The following is a 15,935-nucleotide window of genomic DNA, read 5'->3' as shown; positions in this document are numbered from 1 at the left end:
GTCCCTGGCACTGTGAGGCAGCAGTGCTAACCACTGTGCCACCCTAGATTCAAATCCATTCTGGCAGCAGTGGGATTTGAACCCAGGCCTCTGCAGAGACTGGAGCCTTAATCCAGCGTCTTAAACCACTCGGCCACACTACCACGAAAAGTGTGATCAACCAGCATTGAGATAACCCCATGTAACATAGAAAGAAATGAAAGAAAGGGAGCAAAACACATACAGTGGCAATGAAAATATCAATTCTGACCTGTGCAATTTTCTTTTTAAAGGTACGATAATGAACAGAAAGACCTCTTGCTGCAGAGTATCTTCACCATTCCTCAACTAGGTGTAAATACAAATGTTGCAACTCAGATTCGGCACTTACCTGATGAATGGTTTACTGAATTCAATATAGAAGCTTTGATCTCTCATCTTAAGGCTTCATACCAAACTAATTTCAAACACGGTATGTTACTAATAATGTTTATTTTCCATCTATTATTTTATGAAAGAAGCTGATATGCTTTCTGGAATTTAAGCAGATAGTGGCTTTATTGTGGTTCTTTTTCTCTTGTTCCATGGGAATGTCCTCATAATATGATTAAGAACCATCAGCACAAATCTATGACCCGACACTGTCAATTCCAACATATTTTCCCTCAAAATGTTGGCAGCTATCATGTAGATTTTTTTCCTATGTTGTAATAAACTGAGATCATGGTCTGTGGGAAAAATTTCCGATCATCGTGTTAACTAAGATGTAAAATTCTCACCTTTAATAAACGTATATTATAATGGTATTTAGGATTGTATAGTCAATAAGTAATTAAATCTGTTACTTTGGTGGAGAATACTTAAGAGTACCAGAATCTTAACCAACGGCCAATAGGTCATTGTGTATCGCACTGTAACCTAAAATAACCGAAAATTGAGCTGTGTCTACAATTCCTCCTACAGTAAGGTCCTAGCTTCAATCATTCCGTTGTGGGCAGTTGCAAAGTGGAGATGGGGGGGGGTGGGTGGTGGTGTGATTCTCCCAAAATAATTGTAAGTGTTGAATTCATGTAAAAACTGGAGTAAATCTCGCTGCTTTTTTTTCAGCAGGAGTTTTAAAAAAGAATCTCCCACACCCCCCCCCCCCAGACAGGGGAAGGAAAAAAATAAAAATAGGACTGTATAAATTTTTCAAATTGTGTCATCTAATTTGTCCTTTCAATGCTGATATCTGGTGTACTTTTTCTGAAGAGAGAACAAGGCAAAATAACAGACTCAGGAGAAAATTCTTTTCACTGCTGGCCATCCAGTTTGTGTCTAAGAAAAGCAGTTGAAAATCAGGGGTGGTGGTGGGGAAGTGAGTATGATCACTTTAGAATCATAGAATCCCTACAATGCAAAAGGAGGCCATTTGGCCCTTCGAGTCTGCACCGACCACAATTCCACCCAGGCCCTATCCTCATAACCCCATGTATTTACTCTGCTTATCCCCCTGACACTAAGGGGCAATTTTAGCATGGCTAATTAACCTAACCCACACATCTTTGGACTGTGGGAGGAAACCAGAGCACCCGGAGGAAACCATACAGATATAGGGAAAATGTGCAAACTCCACAAAGACAGTGATCTGAGGCCGGAATTGAACATGGGTCCCTGGCACTGTGAGGCAGCAGTGCTAATCATTGTGCCACTGTGCCGCATTGTCCAGTCCATTAAAGCCCAAGGCCCACCTGATGCAATGTTCAGTTCTATAAATGGACAAAACAGACCGCCTGCCTGAAAGAAGTGGATGACACTTAAGTATACAACTCGTAGTTCCCATGACAGTTGTTGGATACTTGCAACTTGTAAGTAAAATGGGTGAAACGCGTGCCAGACACACTCTCCCCAATTGAGCAGCCTAATCTGCAGACTTTAAAATGATCACTCAAGGACAAGCAAAGATGATTCAGGAAACATGTGCAAAGGGGAAGAAAAAAACTCTCCTGGACCCTGAAAACGCTCCATGTCCTTGCTGGCCCTTTTGCGACTTCATTGAGGACACTTGCCCACTTTGCCTAGCCTGTTGCCTATCTCAAACTGAGAGCTGGTGAATTATCCACCGTCCTGGAAACTTTATGAAGAAGCAGGATTCCTGCTGGGTACCTGCAGCTTGCTGGCTGAATGTGAATGAGATTTGGGCTACGAAATGGCTCAAATGGCCAGCACAAATGGATTGGATCATTTACTTTACACCCATTTGACTGCTACTTTAAAAGGCTGCCATAGTGGTATGAGTACCACTGACTTAGACCCAAATTTTCACCCCTAGATCAGGTTTGCTGTGTCAGGGGATTTTAGTTGGATTTTCGTACAGAGGTTGTTGGGCTGAAAGAGGAGATGGGGTGGGAAATCCCACAACGAATATGCAAGCTGCCAAGTGTGAGGCAGGCAGGCTGCAAGACATGACTCTGTAGCACAGCACTGTGCTTAATATTATAAAATATATTTAAAACAAAGCACACCTCTAGCCATCAGCCACTACACATTCATTCTCTATCCCGCATCCAAACCAACCTATACTAACCCATTCCCCCACCCACCCCATTACCATTATACCCCCTATGCTAACTTAGAGCATGATCTTACCAGCCGTTCATGCCACGCTCTCGCTGCAGCAAGGTCAGAGAATTTGGCGCCCACCAAATCTCCATTCACTGCAACGGGGTTGGCAAATCCCGCTGGCATGAACGGCCATAATAGTCCAACCTTAGGGTCAACTCATACCAACCCATGTCCTTCACCCATCAGCCTTTGTATTTACTCTCTCCATGCTAACCCACCTAGTATCCTTGGACAATTCCTTAACAGATTTGACACTTCCTGAGTAGTTTTTAGGTTTGACATTTCATGGATAACTTTGACAGCTGGATATCTCCTTAGCATTTTCTTGATAGCTAGGTAGTTCCTTAACAAGCAAACGGGTCCTTTACAGCTAGACGGCTCTTTGACAGTTCCTTCATAGCTGGACAGCACAGTTTGACAGATTGACATTTCTTTGACAGTTGCACAGTTCCTTAACAATCCCTTGACAGCTGGACACTTCTTTGACAACTGGATAATTCCTTGACATCTGCACCGTTCATGGAAAACTGGACATTTCTTTAACAGTTCTATGATAGCTGGACAGCTCTTTGACAGCTTAGTAGCTCCAATGAGTTTGTATGTGAAAAAAAGATATAATCATCTTCACTTCTAACAATCCTAAAGGGCACCTGACCTATCCCAAAGGGTGTTTTACCTCTCCAAAAGATATCCTGGTTATCTAAACACATCCATCAAATTCAGTCCTCCTCTGCCTATTCTATTCCTCAGACCCTGGATTCCACATTCTGGTTCTTCCAAAATTGCACTCCAGTAGAGGCAGCTGGTGATTTGATTGGATCGGCCAGCTGCCTCCATGAACAAACGCATGCACAATGCTAGGTTCGGGGTGGGGGTGGGGGGGAGGGGAGCGGGGTAGGGAGTGAGCCTCTCCGGTGTGGTGAAAATTCAGAATGATCACATTGCATGAATTTATGAAGCAGTTTAAAAATCATCAAATGAGAATATTTGTTGAGTTTAGATCTGGGATCTTACCTTTTTGAATTTGTTCCGCTCTATTACACTTCTAGATAACAAGAAGATTCAAGTTGCATGGAGCTCAGAAGTAACATCTGATCTTAAACCAATTAATGAGAAAATCAGAAACATGGAAATGCCTGACATGTCTGAATACCAAAGAAATGTGAATAACTATCTTGACAACTTCTTGGATCGACAAGTTCCCCAAACTGATATGACACTAAGGCACATTGTTTCCAAATCAATGGAGGTAAGACGGTGTATTTTAACATGGAAGTGTGTGGTACTCTACTTAGTAGAATCATAGAATCCCTAGAGTGCAGAAGGAGCCATTCAGCCCATCGAGTCTGCACCGACCATAATCCCACCCAGGCCCTATTCCCGTAACCCCACATATTTACCCTGCTAAGCCCCTGACACTAGGGTCAATTTAGCATGGCCAACCAACCTAACCTGCACATCTTTGGACTGTGGGAGGAAACCGGAGCACCCAGAGGAAACCCACGCAGACACAGGGAGAATGTGCAAACTCCACACAGACAGTGAGCCGAGGCTGGAATTGAACATGGATTCCTAGCGCTGTGAGACAGCAGTGCTAACCACTGTGCCACCATGCTCTAAATTATAATTATAATAACTTTAGAAATGATCTACAAAACAGTCCACTAACAGGGAAATAATGTAAATGCTGGAAGCCTGACATAAAAACAAGAAGTCCTAAAATTCTCATCCTCAAGGCAGATAATGGATGTCAGCAAAATGCCTGTATCAGCCAACCTACCTCGGGAGAAAGTACCCACAAAGGCAGCATCTTTCATTGCCAAAAGATGCATGTGGGCTGGAATTGGGCCAACCAATCCTTGGAGAAGTTGAAGGCAACCACATGGGCTGCTAGGTACAGAGGCAGGCTATTTTGAATTTTCACCTCAGTACCATGGCACTTTGCTCCAGCTAAAATAAAAACACAAAGACCCTCCAGCCCTCACACACCCCGCAGCCCCCTCACCTTCCAAAACACTCCTCATTCCCCATCATGCCACTTCATGCCACTCACCTTCTTGGGTCCCCTATGCCAAGTTCTGCCCTTCCACTCACTCATATGGCCACCCATGTCAAGCTGTGGGACTTCCATCTACCCCCATAGCTTCATGTCCCCATGCCAATTTCTGATCTGCCACTCAATCTCGATGACCGGTCACACTCCCTCATGCCTAATTATGGCACCTCCATGCTCATCTGACCACTGTACAATGTATAGAACCAAACAAATCTATACTGAGAGTTGGATGCATGCAAACAACCTTTAAATAAAAGTAATTCATTCATAACTTTCTCCTATGTTGAAAAACATAATTTCACTATAAACTAACGCAAGTGTCAAGTATCCAGGCCCTTAACATATGTGAACAAATATTGTGAAAATTACATCAGAGATCAGAGAATCTGAGCTGTAAATCAATGCTTTCTGTGGAGCGGAGCGGTTTCAATAAGCTTCATGAACGTTTATGCTCTCAGTCAGGCTGAGGGCACACCCAAAAATTAAACCGCCTTGAAATGAGGTTGGTAATTCTGGAAACACTGGGCTAAATCTTACCAAAAAATGGCAGAGTGTTCATTCCAGCGAGAAAACTGGCGTGTTTCTCTCCAGAGACTTCCAGCACTCGCCTTATCCTAAACTCTGGGGCTTTGAATCTGGGGACTGCTTTAGTCCAAGTCTTGGCCACTGCTGCTACTGGAGCTGGTGTGGTGCCAAAAAATCCTGTCCCACTTTACAAAACTGCAGGATTTTAACTGCATCCTTGGTAAGTAACTGTCCCTCCCCTCACTGCCAAGTTAATCCCCTCTGCAAAAACTGTTTATCTTCTCCATTAGAAAGTGTCTTATGATACTGCTCTCCCAGCCTGCAGCCTGGATTTTAAATCTGGAGTTGGGAACTGGACATGGGGGCTATTACTAGTTTCTAACACAACACGGAATGCTTTCGACTCATCCAAATCATGCTTCAAAGTTCCAGCCATTTAAAGACCACTTGTGTATTTGTCATCCAATGAGGGATGGCAGGCAGACTCCTAGCACTGTAGTGGCAATGGGAAGCCCTCCAGCACTTGGAGCTTTGCAACGTCAGTTGCTTATGTAAACATGGAGACAGGGAGGACCAGTGAAGATAGGTTCATTTTCTTTTCAAAAATCCACTGCAGCTTACAGTCATGACCCTGAAGGGGACAGCCAGTTACCCTGGTTGTGGCCTGTGAGTTTTTATGAGTCGAGGTTAGTTGTCCCTTGTGTCATTGTGGTCCAGGTCGATATGAGTTGCCTAAACCGCCAACTGGAAATTGCAGTTCTTCATTGGCTGCATGTGAGATTTCCATCCCTCACTTAGGCAGAAGCCCTGTCTCAGATGATTGCCAGCCAATCTGATTGCCCAGCAGCTTTGGAACCTGGAAATGTGGTCACGTCTGGGGCTTACAAGCAGGCCTCAGTCTTTAGTTCCAGAGTCCAATACTGACTAAGTGCATAGGGAACAGAGGTGAGGCCCAGAGGGTGTGGAAAGGGAAGGGGTCTTCATGGAAAGGCCAGGGGAAGAGGAAGCCTCCAGGACGGGAGGGGTGTGGACCTTGAGGGAGGGTGTTGATGCAGAAAGGGAGCCTTTGAGGGATGCCCACCACCTTTCTGCCCTGTGGCCCCACCAGGATAACTTGCCATGCTTACCGCTCCCACCCCTGGCCACTTCTCACACCTTCAAACTGATGGGACCAATGATCCATATAGTAACGTAATGGCAAAACTGGCAAGTCTTTGAACTGTTCATGATACTGAAAAAATCAGCAGATAGATTTAAAAATGCTCCTTTTGCAACCGCACAAAATTGTCAATTAAACACACCCAACTTCAGCCTTATCCTATAGGGCTCAAGAGAACAAAATTTCATGGGGTGTCCCCAACTTTTGGAAGCCAGGAACATGATGGGTTCCTGACTATTTTCCAGCCCTTCTGACCAACAGGATCTTCTGGAATCGCGGAAGGCAAAACCCCACAATGGATTCCCCTATGGCAGGATGGGCAAACCATACAAAATACTTCAGCAGGACCAACAGATTCCACCGGCGGCCAATGGCAAGCTGCCTCCACCACCAGAAAACACGACATGGGGGGCGGGGGAGGGCACGGAAAACACGCTGTGGGCTTGGGAGGGAGCATGGGAGGGAGAAGGGGGCATGGGTGCAAAATCCTGGCCATTGAGCACTAAAGTAGGGAAATTTATGTTGAATCTTTATAAAGCTCTGAACAAAGATCAAAGAAAATTACAGCACAGGAACTGGCCCTTCGGCCCTTCTAGCCTGCACCGACCAGGCTGCCCGACTGAACTAAAACCCCCGACCCTTCTGGGGACCATATCCCTATACCCATCCTATTCATGTATTTCTCAAGATGCCCCTTAAAACTCACTATCCTATCTGTTTCCACGACCTCCCCCCGCAGCAAGTTCCAGGCACCCACTATCCTCTGTGTAAAAAACTTGCCTCCTACATCTCCTTTAAACCTTGCTCCTCACACCTTAAACTTGTGCCCCCTAGTAATTGACTCTTCCACCCTGGGAAAAAGCTTCTGACTATCCACTCTGTCCATGCCCTTCATAATATTTAGACTTCTATCAGGTCGCCCCTTAATCTCCATCATTCCAGTGAGAACAAACCAAGTTTCTCCAACCTCCATACCAGGCAACCTCTGGTAAATCTTTTCTGTACCCTCTCCAAAGCCTCCACATCCTTGTGGTAGCGTGGCAACCATAATTGAACACTAGATTCCAAATGCGGCCTAACTAAGGTTCTATGAAACTGCAACATGACTTGCCAATTTCTAAACTCAGTGCCCCTGCCGATGAAGGCAAGCATGCCAAATGCCTTCTTGACTACTTTCTCCACCTGAATTGCCACTTTCAGTGACCTGTATCCCTGTACACCCAGGTCCCTCTTCCTATCTGGTTAGATAATAACTAGAGTTCTACATCCAGTTCTGGCCGCCACACTTTTGGAAGAATATGAGGATCTTTGAGAGGGTGCAAGTGGAGGTTTACCAGAATGATTTCAGGGATGAGAGGATTTAACTATGAGATTGGAGAAGTTTGAATTTTTCTCCCTGGAGATTGTAGGGAGATCTGGTAGGGTTGTACTAATTATGGCAGGTTTACATAAGTTAGCTAAAGAAAAACTATTCCCATTAACTTCTAGTATTAGGACTAGGGAACACAAATTTAAGATTTTGGACAAGAGTTTCGGGGCAATGTGAGGAAAAACATTTTTAAACAGTGAGTGGCAATGCCACCCAATCTGCCACCTTTGAGGTGGTTGGTGGAATCAGAGTTCAATAATTACACAAGAGGTATTTGGATGGGCATTTGAGGGAAGTAATCAGGGATGGAACAGGGGAATTAAGACTAACTGGATTGTTCGAAGGGAGCAGTTTACTCAATGGGCCAAATGATTATCTGTGATTATTTGACTCGATGAACAGGCAGGACCGAGTGCGAGCTAGTCAGGCCTTTACCAATTTTTCTCCTTTTACCTATCGGACTGCTTTTTTGTTTTTGGCAGGCTAGCAATAGCTGGTTCCAACATGCTGCTCCAAATATTCCATTTGCTGACACATTCCAAAGCAAATTGCAGGCTCTGCGGGCAATGGATTTTGAACAAATAAAATTATATGTCACTCCTCCAGAAAACTTATTTCTGAAGAGGTAAGTCATTTTATTTCTTCTTTCAAGGGGCAAGAAGTTGATTTTGAAACTTGTCAAAGCAATTCCTATCAATGTTAGATAAAGTCTGCTTTCCCCAGTGCAATGTCGATTTACCTGAATTCTGCAGACACTAAGGGCAGAATTTTATGATCTTGTTGCAACGGACTGTTCAAAGCTCCATTGATTTTACCAGGACCAAAGAATCCTGCAAAAAATAAAATTCCACCCTAATTCGTAAAACAACATTGTCGGAGAAAGGACTTTTATACGCTACATTTCCCATGCTCGCCAGGTGAGCAGGGATTCGCCTGTTCACTCGCTGTACCAGGGCAATTACTCTTCCACTTTGTAATACACTTTACTGAAATGCTATCCAGACCATGGTGGCAGAAGAGGAAACTCCGCCTCTCAGAAGAGTTCAAAATTGATAAGGAGTAAGTGTTGAATAGTCTGTCAGTACTTAAAGTTGACAAGATACTGGGACCAGATGAGATGCAACCAAGGATATTGAAGGAAGTGAGATTGGAAATTACAGGGGTGTGGCTATAATTTTCCAGTCTTCTCCAAGACAGAGATGTATATGTGCATAGCTCACTGAAGGTTACAGGAGAGGCGAAGAGAGCGGAAAATGAAGCATATAGTATACCGGGCTTTATTAAAGGAGGAATAGAGTACAACAGCAAGGAAGTTATGCTGAACTTATACCTGATATTAGTTAGACATCAGCTGGAATAGTGGGAGTGATCTTGAGCCTGCGCTCGCCGTCTGTGGGAATGGCAGCGGGGGCTCAAGATCCAGTGAAACCTGAAAGTTACGAATCTCGCTGCCAAGATAATCAGATTCATGCCCACAACAGATGTGAACATGGTTTTAGTACATTTGAATGCATTAACATTAAAGACCCCCTTAACCATATATTGAGCCCGAGGCATATTTTCAAACTATGTCAGCACGATTTACAACAGGTTCACCCAGACATGACCATGTTGTGGGGATCCCCCAGCTGAGTACTGCCTATGGGGGAGAGAGACATGGCCAGGCAGTGTCCTGGCAATGCTCCCTGGCACTTCACTGGCACAGGTTGGTGCTGCCAGTTATGCACCGTTCCAACCTGGAAGTGTCAACCTATGCCAGGGGGCAGTGCCAGGAGTGGACCCTAGTGGAAGCTTCATGGGGGAGCTCAGGAAAGTGGGATTCAGTTTTTTGTGGTGCTGGGTGGGGGGGGTGCTATCAGACATAGGAGTTGAGGATGCCAGCGGTGGGTGGTAGGGTTGGGAGAAGGGGTCTGATATTCATTGGGAAGGGGAGGGGTGCCAGCATTGACTGTATGGGTGGGGTGGGGCTGTTGGGGAGAGAGGTGGTTCTGATCATGGAGGGGGAATGTCAGCTCCGATCGTGGAAGAGATGGGACTGACAGCCCTAATTGTCGGGGGAGGACACCAGCTTTTAATGGAAGGAAAGGTGTGGTGCAGGCGAGGTGCCGGCTCCATTGGGGTGGTGGGGGGTTGGGAAAAGAGGTGCTGGCTCTGATTGCAGGGGGTGAATGCCAGCTCAGATCATGGAGAAGGGTGGGAGGGGGGGTGGAGGAGAAGTGCCAGCTCTGATCGCGGGGGTTGGAGTGGAGCCGAAGACCTCCGTGGCTGGATGGGGGTAGATTACTTTTCCCTCTGATCGGGGCACCCTTTAAACATGGTGCCCCGATTTCAGTGCAGCCGGGCTTTGCTTAGGCCCCACCCCTCAACATGACAACATGAAACAAGCCTATCTGTTACTTTCTGACAAAGTGTCGTAAGATCTGGAGAGAAAACTGGCTGACAATTTGCCGTTTTTTGGTATGATCACCCCCATTGTACACAGCCCTGGCACAGTCCTGCCACATTACAGAAATGATGTAGTGTGGAGAGAGTACAGAAGAGGTCTTCAGACATGTTTTCAGGGATGAGAAAATTCTATGTAGAAAGATTGAAGAGGTCAGGACTATTCTCCTTGGAAAGTAGAAGGCGAAGGGGAGATTTGATTGTGATGTTCAAAATCTTGAGGGGGCTGAACAAGTTTGAGTTATGACGAGAGACTGGGTTGACTGGGACTTTTTTCCCTGGAGCGTAGGAGCTTAGGCATAATCTTATAGCGGTCTGTACAATATTGAGGGGCATAGATCAGGTAGATAGTCAACATCTTTTCCCAAAGAAAGGGAAGTCTAAAATTAGAGGACAAAGGACTCACCTGATGAAGGGGCAGCACCCCGAAAGCTTGTGCTACCAAATAAACCTGTTGGACTTTAACCTGGTGTTGTGAGGCTTCTTACTGTGCCTACCCCAGTCCAACATTGGCACTCTCTCCAAAACGAGAGGGTGCAAATTTAAGGTGATTTGCAAAAGGAGGAAATGTGGGGCCAAATTCTGCAACCTTGCCTGCAGCTGGGATTCTCATCCTGCTGCAATCAATGGAAATGTGGCTGAGTGTCAAATTCTCGGCTCTCACTGGCAGTGCCGGTGGGGCGTAAATAGCCAGAGAATTCCGGCCATGATGTCAGAATAAACCTTTTCACACAATGAGTAGTTCAGGCCTGGAATGCACTGTCTGGAACTGTGGTGGATGCAGGTTCAATCGAGGCATTCAAGGGGCATTAGATGATTACTTGAATAGAAACAATGTGCAGGGGTACAGGGTAAATGGCACAAACTCAGAATGATCTTTTGGAGAACCTGTACAGACAGAATGAGCCAAGTGGCCTCCTTCTGTGCTGTAACAGTTCTGTGATGCTTAAATTCAGTCGATTGTTGATCAGTCTGTCAATGGAACAGTTTCTCCCTAGTTAACCTGTTTCGACCCCTCATGATTTTTAATACTGCTATCAAATTCACCTTGCAGTTTGAGAGGGAGAGATTGGAATTGGATATAATGGTGCTACAATTGAGTGAAGAAAACTGCAAGGCCATGAGGGAGGAGCTGGCCAGATTTGATTGGAAAGGGAGCCTAGCAGGAAAGACTATGGAAGAACAGTGGCAGGAGTTTTTGGGGATAATTAAGAAGGCACAACATAAATTCATTCCAAGAAAGAGGAAGCATGTTAAGGGGAGGACAAGGCAGCTATGGCTGACAAGGGAAGTCAGGGATAGCATAAAAGCAAAGGAAAGAGGATACTGTGAGGTGAAGAATAGTGGGAAGCCAAAGGATTGGGAAGCTTTTTAAAGCAAGCAGAGGACAACTAAAAAAACAATAAGGGTGGAAAAGATGAACTTTGAGGGTAAGCTAGCTAGTAATATCAAAGAAGATTGCAAGAGTTTTTTTAGATGTGTAAAAGTTAAGAGAAAGGCAAGAATGGACACTGGACCACTGGAAAATGAGGCTGGAAAAGTAGTCATGGGGACAAAGAAATGGCAGACGAACTGAATGGGTACTTTGTATCAGTCTTCACGGCGGAAGACACCAGTAACATGCCAGAACTTCAAGAGAGTCAGGGAGCAGAGGTAAATATAGTGGCCATCACTAAGGAGAAGGTGCTCGGGAAGCTGAAAGGTCCGAAGGTGGATAAATCACCAGGACTGGATGAACTACACCCCAGGGTTCCGAAGGAGATAGCTGAGGAATTTGTGGAGGCATTGGTGGTGATCTTTCAGGAATTAGGGAAGGTCCCAGTGGACTGGAAAGAGGCTATCTAACACCCCTGTTTAAGAAGGGAGAGAGGCAGAAGATGGGAAATTACAGGCCAGTTAACCTGACCTCGGTCGTGGGTTAGATCTTGGAGTCCATTATTGAGGATGAAATTGTGGAGTACTTGGAAGTGCGTGGTAAAATAGGGCTGAGGCAGCACGGCTTCATCAAAGGGAGGTCATGTCTGATAAATCTGTTAGAATTCTTTGAGGAGGTAACAAAAACGTTAGGCAAAGGAGAGCCAGTGGACTTGATTTATTTGGATTTCCAGAAAGCCTTTGCCAAGGTGCCTGACAGGAGGCTGCTAAATAAGCTAAGAGCCAATGGTGTTAGAGGCAAGGTACTGGCATGGATAGAAGATTGGCTAACAGACAGAAGGCAGAGAGTGGGGAAAAGGGGTTCTTTTCCAGGATGGCAAATGGAGACTAGTGGTGTTCCACGAGTTGGAACCACAACTTTATATACATGAGTGATCTGGAAGATGGAACTGAGGGCATGGTTGGTAAATTTGCAGATGATACAAACATATGTAGAGGGACAGGTAGTGTTGAGAAAGTAGTGAGGCTGCAGAATGATTTGGACAGGCCAGGAGAGTGGGCAAAGAAGTAGCAGGTGGAATACAATGTGGGAAAGTGTGAGGTTATGCACTTTAGCAGGAAGAATAGAGGCATAGACTATTTTCTAAAAGGGGAAAGGCTTCGGAAATCTGAAGCACAAAGGGACTTGGGAGTCTTGGTTCAGCACTCTCTTAAGGTTAACATGCAGCTTCAGCAGGCAGTTAGGAAGGCAAATTCAGTGTTGGCATTCATTTCGAGAGGACCAGAATACAAGAGCAGGAATGTACTGCTGAGGCTGTATAAGGCTCTGGTCAGACCCCATTTGGAGTATTGTGAGCCGTTTTGGACCCCATACCTAAGAAAGGATATACTGGCCTTGGAGGGGGTCCAGAGGAGATTCACAAGAATGATCCCAGGAATGAAGGGTTTGTCATATGAGGAGTGGTCGAGGAGTCTGGGTCTATACTCGATGGAGTTTAGAAGGATGAGGGGAGAATCTAATTGAAATTTACAGAATACTGAGAGGCTGAGATAGAATGGATGTAGAGAGGATGTTTCCACTAGTGGGAGAGACTAGAACTTGAGGGCACAACCTCAGAGTGAAGGGACGCTCCTTTAAAACTGAGATGAGGAGGAATTTCTTCAGCCAGAGGGTGGTGAATCTGTGGAACTCACTGCCTAAGAGGACTGTGGAGGCCAGGTCATTGAGTGTCTTTAAGACAGAAATAGATAGGTTCTTGATCAATAAGGGGATCAAAGGTTATGGGGAGAAGGCAGGAGAATGGGGATGAGAATCATATCAGCCATGATTGAATGGTGGAGCAGATTCAATCGGCCGAATAGCCTAATTCTGCTTCTATATCATACAGACTTATGGGTCTAAATATCCTTTCAATCTTCTCATCCTCAAGTCGAACAATCCCAGCTTCTCTGTTACTGAAGTCCCTCATTCCTGAACCATTCTTGTGAATCTTTTTTGTACCCCCTCTAATGCCTTCAAAGCATTGTTAAAGTGTGGTGACCAGAACAGGATTCAATTTTCTGCTTGAGGCTGAACCAATGTTTCAAAATTGTAATATAACTTGAATTATTACTGTCTTTTCACCTGTTCAGACTTTGTGACCTAAAGGTTTAAGGTTCATTAGCATAGTAGAAAAAAACATTTTATTAATGCATTTGTTCTAACTGTGCAATAATTTTAGTAAGTAGACTTTCAATTATGCAATAATGTTAATAAGATTAAATCCAGCCATTTATTTTGCAAAATTAAAGGTTGTTACAGCAGCTTTTTATAATATATACAGTCCTAAAAATATTTAAAGTTGTTCCTTTTTTCATAATTAATCTTTTTATATAATGGTATGTTAGGACTTTAAGATTTTAGTAGGTTGTGTTTCTTTATCGTGGGAGAGCAACAGGGAGTCAAGGTCAATCATGCAGCTGAGTCCAAGAGTCACAAAGGAGAGCTGGCAGTGGCAGATAGGCGACAAGCAAGGAGCATGCAGGTAGCATTGGGAAGCTGGACTTTGGTATCTCCGAAGTAGATCAAGCTGTTAAGAATAGTGCCTTTGCAACACCTATCCTAAGGGGTCTTAAATATCACTGGCATCACGAATATCCACCTTGGAGAAGAAATTTAGAGAACATGTCAGAGTTTTTAATGTGACACAAAAATATTACATTAAACATGTGTTAGAGAAGTAGCATGACAGAAGGAAGTGATTAGGTGTTTATTAACAAGAAGTGGGTGAAATTACAAGATTTTTTATTGTTACAGCTATGTTCTCATCTAATGTAGTTGTCCTTGGCCATGTTCTTATACAGTTAGTGAAGGCAGTGCTACTTGAGCAATGAAGCTCTCCCATTTATGTATTTGGAAATCATAGTTCTCCTTAAGACAAAGTGATGCTGTCACATTTAACATCTCAGAAGTTTCCTCAAAAGAGGCACCTTCACCGAAATCCAACGTGACATACGTTCAAGTCCAAATCCAATGCTTTACTCATGGAAATACCAAAAATCCTCAAAAATAAAGCTGTTATGACCCCCCTTTCCCTTTAAAAAAGAGTTACTTATCAATTTGAGCTCAATTTGTTCACTCCCCTCATCTACCATAACAAGCATGTTAAAGATCAAAGCCAACAAGTGTCTCATTATAGTTCAATAATACATTTAAGTTAAGTTTCACAATGTAATAGGGAACCTGAAATAAATGTAAAAGCTACTAGTGTGCAGATTTTCCAAGGCTTGGGAAACCTGGCAGTAAAAAGGAGGTGGCAGCTGCCAGTTCAAGGTGGTAAATGCCTTTTGCAGCACTCCTGTACATCAGAAAGTGCATGAGCCTGTCAAATAAAACTTCAGTCCCCACTCAGCCAGTTGAGGTCTTGCTATTAAATTCAGCAGGACGTTCACATCACATGCCTTGCTGAGTTTTGCCCAAACCCTTCCCGCCCCCCCTATAATTATCAGGGCCAACAAATCCAGAATGTGTATGTAAGAGATACAGAAACTGCAGCAAAATAAGAAATATGCAAATATTGACATTAATAAATTATTTGTGCTGCCTTTTCAAATCTCTTTATATCATCGTACTCTTAGCTTGGTGATTTCTTCCTGCCTTTGGTTAGTATGCTTCATCCTTGCTCCATCCATTGGTGAATTATCATTCAATCACTACATTACGCCATTTAGAATTTTCTAAAAAGTTCTCTTTGCCTTGCCACAATTCACCCTGCTCTCAAAATCCCCCTCCACCAAAATAATTTTGAACCGTTTCCTTTCTCAGTGTTACCATTTCTGTTTCACTGCCTTTTCTCACTTCCCCAATGATTAGTGTCCATCATTGCCTCTATCTCTTTTCTGTAAAGTGTACTGGACAAATGCAATTTGTTATGCGTTTGATAGTTTGTGAAAATTTTATATGTTAATACACTTTTCCTTGTTTTTTATTCCCCCTACAGCCATGGTTCCATTGCAGGCACATTTAGTGGCAATAAGTTTCAAGTTCCAATTCCTTTTGCTGGAATAGTGACTCAAGGAAGTTTATTTTTTTCAAAAATGTTGAGTGCCCAGCCAATGGTTATGAAAGTACTTGGAATGAATTCACCATCTGATGTTGAAGAAATACCTTCCACTCCAACTACTACTATTCCTAAAGCATACAATCTCCACATTCCTTTCATTAACAAGCTGGAATTTGCCACACAGATGAACAGTAATTACTACAATTGTTCATCTAACTTCATGACGGAATACAGTGGAAAGAAAGACAGAAAACAATTTTCTGCCGATATAGATATCCAAGCAGTCTCAGCACTGGAGTATCTGTCCTATCACCTGAAAGGTAAAAGATTTCTTCATGAACCTCTTTGAAATAATTTAATCTTTGTCTTTAAATTCTGTGGATT

General features: G+C 43.9%; 1 protein-coding gene and 1 non-coding gene across 2 annotated transcripts in view; one reads left to right on the top strand and one right to left on the bottom strand.

Annotated features, from left to right (window-relative positions):
- Positions 1 to 15,935, top strand: part of apoba (apolipoprotein Ba) — a 73,143-nt gene that overhangs the window by 41,387 nt on the left and 15,821 nt on the right. The window contains exons 22-25 of the mRNA XM_078213057.1: positions 273 to 451; positions 3,633 to 3,832; positions 8,175 to 8,317; positions 15,489 to 15,871. Of these exons, the coding sequence (XP_078069183.1) occupies positions 273 to 451; positions 3,633 to 3,832; positions 8,175 to 8,317; positions 15,489 to 15,871 (905 nt within the window). The remainder of the gene's footprint in view (positions 1 to 272; positions 452 to 3,632; positions 3,833 to 8,174; positions 8,318 to 15,488; positions 15,872 to 15,935) is intronic.
- On the bottom strand, positions 62 to 143 carry trnal-aag (transfer RNA leucine (anticodon AAG)). Its single transcript has one exon. It is a non-coding gene; the product is annotated as a tRNA-Leu (tRNA).

This window comes from Mustelus asterias, chromosome 5, assembly GCF_964213995.1.
Source record: "Mustelus asterias chromosome 5, sMusAst1.hap1.1, whole genome shotgun sequence".
Classification (NCBI taxonomy): domain Eukaryota; kingdom Metazoa; phylum Chordata; class Chondrichthyes; order Carcharhiniformes; family Triakidae; genus Mustelus; species Mustelus asterias.
The sequence above is the reverse complement of the archived record's forward strand: the minus strand, read 5'-3'. Positions and strand labels throughout refer to the sequence as shown.